Source organism: Octopus sinensis, linkage group LG1 (genome assembly GCF_006345805.1).
Source record: "Octopus sinensis linkage group LG1, ASM634580v1, whole genome shotgun sequence".
Lineage (NCBI taxonomy): Eukaryota > Metazoa > Mollusca > Cephalopoda > Octopoda > Octopodidae > Octopus > Octopus sinensis.
The window spans coordinates 23,407,021-23,415,321 of NC_042997.1; the positions used below are offsets into that span (position 1 = coordinate 23,407,021).

At 35.9% G+C, this 8,301-nt stretch overlaps 1 protein-coding gene across 3 annotated transcripts in view; it reads right to left on the reverse strand.

Annotated features, from left to right (window-relative positions):
• LOC115219067 (N-fatty-acyl-amino acid synthase/hydrolase PM20D1.2-like) overlaps positions 1-7,667 on the reverse strand; it is a 67,431-nt gene extending 59,764 nt beyond the window's left edge. For all 3 annotated transcript variants that reach the window (XM_036513112.1, XM_036513143.1, XM_036513211.1), the window contains exon 1: positions 7,347-7,667. In XM_036513112.1, the coding sequence (XP_036369005.1) occupies positions 7,347-7,611 (265 nt within the window). In that variant the 5' untranslated portion in view covers positions 7,612-7,667. The remainder of the gene's footprint in view (positions 1-7,346) is intronic.
• Positions 7,668-8,301: the final 634 nt, after the last annotated feature.

Below are 8,301 nucleotides of genomic sequence, written 5' to 3' on the forward strand. Positions count from 1 at the left end.
GCAAAATAAAATACCTCAATCACAAACAAGTTGCAACGACTGAATTGAGATGCTTGGTGATAATGAGCAAACAATATCTGTATCCCTTTATACACACACACAAACTTGTGTGTGTGTGTGTGTGTGTGTGTGTGTGTGTATGTCTTGTTTTGGGTACAGAAGGAATGTCATCTCCAATTTTTATTGCCTATGGAGGTCAAAGGCCACTGCTCTGAGTACAAAGTGACCAACTTTTCAACAACATCAAATCAAAAACATCTGAAAATATGACCACATCTATACAACCATTCTCTCTCCATCACATTAATGAATACAAAAGAATTAAGAAAAGCAAGACCATGAAATGTAATTATAATTCTTACTGGAGAAAATCAAAAACAACATCTGGCCTTCCAATTAAAAAATACTCCAATACAATAGATTCTTTTCCATCCCTACCTAAAAGGTCAATAAAAGAGAAAATATCTACATATTGAATTAAGTAAGTTTGACCACACTGATACAAAAGCTATGCCTTGCCCTACATCTCAAACTTTTTTCTTTCTTCTTTTCTAGTTTCTTTTCTCTTCTCTATCTTCACTATCTCCCACTCTCTCCTTCTCTCACCCCTGCACCTTCCTTTCTAATTTATTCCTCTCTTTCTCCCTAACTGTCTCTATTTATAAAACATCATCTCTTCCAATTTTATATTAAAAAAAAAGCCAAGCAAACTGACTATGCAAATGTATGTATGTGTGTCATTATTCAATTTATTTCAAGATTTTTTGCCAATAAAGAACCAGTTTCTAACCTAACATCAACAACAGGGTATTTTTGTTTGTATGTATGTATGTGCAGATGTGTGTTTTATATATGTATTCTCATGCATATAGTTGCATGGAAAGTTTTACATATTTTTACAGTTCCAGTAATGGATTGGATCTGTAGGCTTCAAATTAACTTTCTCCTTTTTTGTTTTGAGAAGTCTAATTTTTCAAGATTGGTATTTAGATAGTGTGTTACATATCCCAGGGCCCCAATAATTACAGGTATAAACCTGAACTTGTAATCTGGATAGAGTAACTGCAGATTTCTTAATAGTTCAGCATAGGTGTTCTCCTTTTCACTGATCTTTAATTTAGCTTTAGGTTAACATCCGCTGGGCAGCTAATTTCCACAACTGTACACAGTTGCTCTTCTCTATCCTAAATCATTATATCAAGCTTGTTGTGCTTACATTTTATTGAGGTCTTCACTGGTATATTCCACCAGTATTCCTTATTATTATGAGTAGTTATGGCTTCTACCAGATTTTGGGTTCTTATTTCTTTGTCCTTAAGATTATCCTTTCAACAGATTTCATTATAGAGTGTCCTAGCTACAACATCATGTCTCATCGGTAGATAATACTGTGATGACATTGTCAGACAACTGCTTATGATGTGGGTGATATCTTCAATGTGAACTCCACAAAGTCTGCATCGGTTGTCACACTTTATGGCTTTACCTGCATCTCTATTCCTTTTATGCATCAGGTACTTGGTTAATATTTCTTGTTCCTGGATTGCAAATGCGTACCCTTCAAAGTGGGAGGTAGTAATCCGGCTATTGGTCCATGATAAACTGCTTTGATGATCAATGTTACAATCATCACAGAGCTTTCTAGTAATATATCCAAGCATAGTCATCTACTCATATAGGCTTTCATCTGATGATACATTGCAGTAGAGTCATGCAACTTCTTTCAGCATGTATTTTAGGTTATCAGACAAAAAGTGTTGCTCAAGTAGCTGCCTTCCAAGTCTTATGATGTTATCAGCCTCATGCATGCAAACTTGGTCAAGGGATGCACTTAAACACTTGGTGGTTAAATGATGTTGCCGAAGGGATATGATGCGACATCCAAAGGCATTTTGGATTAATGTTAAGCCTCTTCCACCTTGTTTTCATTTTAGGTAGAGGCGAGCTACATCACTGTTTATGTGGAAATTATGTGTGCTTGTTCGTATTTTTCAGGTTTTCACATCAATAGCTTGGGTCTCATCAAGCGTCCAATCAAGCAGCCCAAATATTGGTATGAGTACTGGTACTGCAAACACATTGTTGGCCCCTGTTTTATTGAATGCAGAGAGTTCTGAGGCCCAATTTTTCTTTATTCAGCTGTAATATTCTTTAGTGACACGTGTTTTGTTACAGGTGCCACTGTAAGATATATTTTCCTCCACCCCTAGATACCTGTAACATTCCTCATCAGATACAGGGGAAGCAGTCAAATCATTAATGGAGATGTTACAAGTCTGGTTTATAGTTTTCCCCCTTTTCACAACCATATAACATTTATCCTGACCAAACTCCAATCCTAGATCCTTTGAGAATATTGTAACTAGGGCATGGCTCTTTTTCACCTCATGCATATTCTTTGCATAAAGTTTTAAGTCATCCACACAGAAACAGTGTGTAATTTTGGTATTTCTGTTTCCTTGTGAATAAGTGCGATATCCTTCAGACTTCCTTATGTATGTTTATATGTATACGTATTTGCATACACCTTTCATCACCATTGCTTCTTGTCACTGTTGTGATAGTTGATGCTTCTTAGTTTCATTTTATTTGATTTCTTTAGTTTTTCTTTTATCTCCCTAGGGAATTTGTTGATAAGCTTATTTCACTTACTTTCTTGTTTTTGGCACCTTAAACTCATGGATGTCAAGGCACCGCCCCAGCAGACCCCACCCTCTCAGTGGGCCTGTGTCCAGCAACCGATTGTGGCCATTGCCAGCCTCACCTGGCATGTAAAAAGCACCCACTACACTCATGGAGTGGTTGGCGTTAGGAAGGGCATCCAGCCGTAGAAACACTGCCAGATCAGACTGGAGCCTGGTGCAGCCTCCTGGCTTCCCAGACCCTGGTTGAACTGTCCAACCCGTGCTAGCATGGAAAACGGACGTTAAACGATGATGATGATGATGAATGAGTGTTTGCAAATGTCACAACTAAATTTTGATAATTTTATATAAGTGACACCATATTGTTTTAATAGCAACTGGTGTCTTTAAAGTTGCAAAAATTTGATGAATGCCAGCCCTGTTAAGTGGAGGAAAGAAAACCAGACAAGTTTATATACTTGCATGGACTGAATGAAACTAACATCCTCCCCTTCCTCCCAACGCCTCATTTTTCTCTACCCCCACCTCAACTGCCCCCTTAGGCACCAGCGTCCACTGTCTCAACGTCCACCCACTTTGAGAACCTTTGCCCTAGATTAACAATATGGGATATTTTCAGTAAAGGTTAAACAACAACAAATGCTGTGTCCAAACCAAAAAAAAGGAGCTTCTTTCAATATGGTTGCTTGATTTGTCAGAGGTATGTGTTTCACATTTTTCCCTCTTGCTTAGGTTTTCTACTTGCTTTGTTGTTCCTTGATTAATAAGATTTACAAATTGAATCAAATGATTCTAATGCAAATGAATATACTAAATCAGGTCAGAAATACCAAAAAACTTATATGCAGGGTATTTATAAATATACTTAATAAACAATTATACTTTTCTTTTCTGCTCCACAGGTTTTTAACATGCTCTGATTAATATAATTTACAGATAGAATTGACTGATTCTGATATGTGTGTGAGCACACACATATATGTATAGTTTTACACACACACACAATCATTCAATTAAATCTGTAAATAATGTAACTATATAGTGTTGTCCAATAAATTTTCATAAACCAGACAAAAAAAAAAACACAAAGTGGGATACTTTCCAATTAAGAAAGGTTTGATTGCTAATTTAACTCTCCACTTCTGGAAGGATATCAGCATTAAACTGTTTAGTAATATAAATTAGCTGTTATGAGGCTATTATATAATATAAATAATGATGATGATGATGGTCACACCTGTTGGTTTCAACGTATGTGTGTTTGAAGGAGAGGACATAAAGTTAAAGAGAGAGAAAAAAACCCACTAAGGAGTTGCATCTATTTGTGATGGATGTGTGAATGTAACTTCAGTCCAGGCATTGATTTTCCTCTAAAGTCATAATGGGACATTGATGATTTTGATTTTGCCTGGGATTGGGCAAGTGTGATGGTTGCGGGATATAATTCTTCTATTCTTTTTCTTCAACTCCTTGTGACACCTTTTACACCATACAGACAAGTGTAGGCAATTACTTTCTCAAGATGTCATGTTAAGCTGTAAAGATTTTAGTGATTGCTTCAACTTAATCCTTATATCTCAGGAGAGGTCGTCCTTTGCTGCAATCTTAAATGATTGGAAGTGTATATATTTTGGGCTACAGCAAATATTCTGCTCAATACCACAGATTTGCTTGTCAATTACTTGAGCCTAACCAGTTGAGAATGTCCCTTTGTGATTGATGATATATGCATCTCTGATCACAAGCAACAGTAGTGGAACCTTTTGAGTGGGATGAATTACATGATTCAAAGAAAATTCTAACTGGGCCCCACCTGCAAGGTCATGCTTTTTTTTTTTATATATATGGTATCATCATGTCATGCATATATGGTTGTGATGCATGTACCTCGTGTACCCTTATCAGATGGGTAGTCGTAATGTGTATATTGGGCTTTGTCTATTTGTACCTGTATCATTTTGATGGCATGTTCTGATCTCTCACTCAATAATAATAATAATCCTTTCTACTATAGGCACAAGGCCTTAATTTTTTTTTTTTTTTTTTTTTGGTAGGGTGGACAAGTTGATTAGATTGACCTCAGTATGCAAATGGTACTTAATTTATCGATCCTGAAAGGATGAAATGCAAAGTTGACCTTGGTGGAATTTGAACTCAGAAAGTAGTGGTAGATGAAATACTGCTAGGCATTTCGCCTGGCGTACTAACAATTCTGCCAGCTCATCACCATAATAATAATAATAATAAATGCCTTGATGCAGTACCAGGCAGTGGCTCTCATGCTAACAATTCTGCCAACATGTCACTTTAATAATAATAATCTTTCTATTGGAAGCACAAGGCCTGGATTTTGTGGGGAGGGATTAAGTCAATTACATCCACCCCAGTACGTAACTGGTAGTTATTTAATCAACCCCAAAAGGATGAAAGGTATAGTCAATCCTGAAAGGATGAAAGGCAAAGTTTACCTCAAAGGAAATTGTACTCAGAATGTAGTGGCAGATGAAACACCATTAAGCATTTTACCTGGCATGCTAATGATACTGCAAGCTTAATAATAATAATAATAATAATAATAATAATAATAATAATGATCTTTTCTACTATAGGCACAAGGCCTGGATTTTGTGGGGAGGGAGACAGTTAATCACATTGACTCCAGTACTCAACTGGTACTTAATTTATTGACCCTGAAAGGATGAAAGGCAAAGTTGACCTCAACAGAATTTGAACTCAGAACGCAGCAGCAGACGAAATACTGCTAAGCATTTTGCCCGACATGCTAACGATTCTGCCAGCTCGCCCCCTTAATAATAATAATAATAATAATATTAATAATAATTTTGGCACAAAGTCAGAAATTTTGAGGGAAGGGGCAAGTCTATTATATCAAACCCAGAACTTTACTGATACTTTATTTTATTAACCCCCAAAAGAATGAAAGCAAAGTTGTCTTCAGTAGGATTTATATATAAAAGTATATATGTGGAACCAAATATATTTCACTAAAGTCCACTCTTCTGAGTGGTTGGTGTTGGGAAGGGCATCTAGCTGTAAAAATCCTGCCAAAACAGTCACAGAAGTCTGGTGCAGGCTTCTACTTGGCCGCCTCTTGTGAAGCCATCTTACCAATGCTAGCGTGGAAGGCGGACGTTAAATGATAATGATGAAAGGGTCAGACTTGATATGATGAATTCTTTTTTGCATCTTGTTAACTCTGTCTTTGGGGATGAATTCCTAGATTCTGAAACCAAAATGAGAATCAAGATGGCTTCCACTGCATTTGGGATACTGAAGAAACAAGTGTGGTCTGACAGGGACTTGAATCTGTCAACCACACTTTGTATTCATGATACTTGTGTCTTTATATTCCTGCTATACTCATTTGAGACACAGATCTTGTATTGACACTTCAGAATGCTCAAAAGAAGTGACCAAAAGTGTCTAAGGCATATATATTAAACATCAATTAGAAATCTTTTGCACATACGATGGGTTGCTTATGGCATCCACTTTTACAATTTCAAACTTCCTAGGTAATTCCTTTATGGAGAATTAGTTCTCAGAACGTGTTCCCAACACAAATCAAGAAGAGAGATTTTGTGATACCACAAACAGCCTTAAGTCCTTAAATATTAGAACTGCTCATTGGAAACATCTCACAATGGAAAGAAACAAATGATGGTCTATTGCAGGGAACAATAGACTGCAGCTTAAGAAAATTTAAATTGTCTGTTAAATGGTGAAACATACTACCCAAAACCTACAGGAAGTTGAAACTTTCCATGACAGAGAGACCAGAGATAATCTCACTTGCAGTCTGTGATTGTATTACACTTTGAAAAGTCAAGCTTGTTATCCATGAATAGTTACATATCAGGAGACAAACACAGGTTGCTTACGGTGCTACAGCTCCAGTGACCCCAATGGAGCACTACTATTGCTTAAAGCTGTGCTCATCCACTACTGGGTTGAAAATCCAATTTAGATGAAAGAACAAAGATAGACCTGATGTTGGTGCAATTCTTGACCAAATTTTGCTGCATTTGTCACAGAAATTTTAAACAATTTCAGAACTACGTAGTCATCTAAGGGCCCGCAGTAGAAATGCTATCAAACATATTAGAGGCAAGTGTGTGTAATGATAAAGTGGTTATGCTCAAAATCTACACCCATCCATTCATATTAAATACAACGGAACTTACACATTGACCATATATGCAATAAAAATGAAATAACACTTGGACATGCAAGAAATACACTGAATGCCTATGATTATAGTTTGTTAGATGAAATAACCTGCAGCAATATTATAAGAATTATCAAAGGTGGTAAGATAGCAGAATCGTTAGCATGCTAGGCAAATGCTTAGTGGCATTTCGTCTGTCTTTATGTTCCGAGTTCAAATTCTGCCAAGGTTGACTTTGCCTTTCATCCTTTTGGGGTCAAGCACAGGGGTCGATGTAATCAACTTACCCTCTCCCCCATACTTGCTGATCTTGTGCCAAAATTTGAAACCAGTACTAAAAGAATTATGAATAAACCAGGGATACTTTTGGCATGAAAAACAAGTAAACTTGACCACTACAATATTACTTTGATTAATGTGATAAATACTAAAAATATACCAAATATAAAATGTTAGTCACGCATAATACAAGAAGTTAGAGACATAGACAATATAAAAAAGATTGTACATACTTTGCTCGATGAAAAGACGGAACTTAGTCAGTTCTTCAGTTTCATAAACACCAGGACTCCAAGAAATGGTCTTAAATCTTAAGGCTTGGCGAAAAATGTCTATTTTTTGTGAATTTTTTTCAACATCAATCTTCAAATGTTTCTCTGTTTGCTGACAGGGACTGATAGTGTCATTTTTTACATTGAAGGTAAAAGTGCGAATTAGAACAACAACGCTAATAACTAACACTGAGCTACACACACATACTGCAATTCGTTTCAGCATATTGTAGCAAGTTGAATGTAGATAGGCTTAAAGCAAAAATAATTCTGGAACTAACTCAATGAATATATATATATACATATATATATTTATTCCTACATGCACTGTTTAACTTCAAAGACTGAATTAGTCGACTATGTTATTTAACTAGGTTTCTTTTTCCAGTTGACTTGGTGCTTTATTTAAGGATGCCTTATTCATTAAAAAAAACAAATAATTAATGGAGGTAACTAAATATCATATTAGAAATACCATAAAAAAGCCTGTGTAGCTTTCTGACCTGCTAGAAAAAGCAACCAAATCTTCCTGAAATCATATCATGCATCATAAAAAAGAAAGAACACATGGCATGGCAGAATCTTCAAAGTCTTGCCTAGCGAGAACAATGGGATGATCACAGTTAAAGTACCTAATTCTAACTAATCATGAGCAATATGGGTCAAACAACAACCCGTGTGAAAATCATACCTACATAAAAGCAACCTTCTCTATAATAAACTCTCATTATTCAATGGTCTTTTGGATTCCTATCTTTTTTAACAATGTTAATTTTTACTGATTTGTATTAAAATAAATTTCTTCTGGGATTTATTTGTATATTATCCCAAATCTGTGCTTTCTGTATTTTATCAATAGTTAAAAGTTTCAATCCAAGTAACAGCTCAGAGGAGAACCTTCTTCCCTTTCATCAAA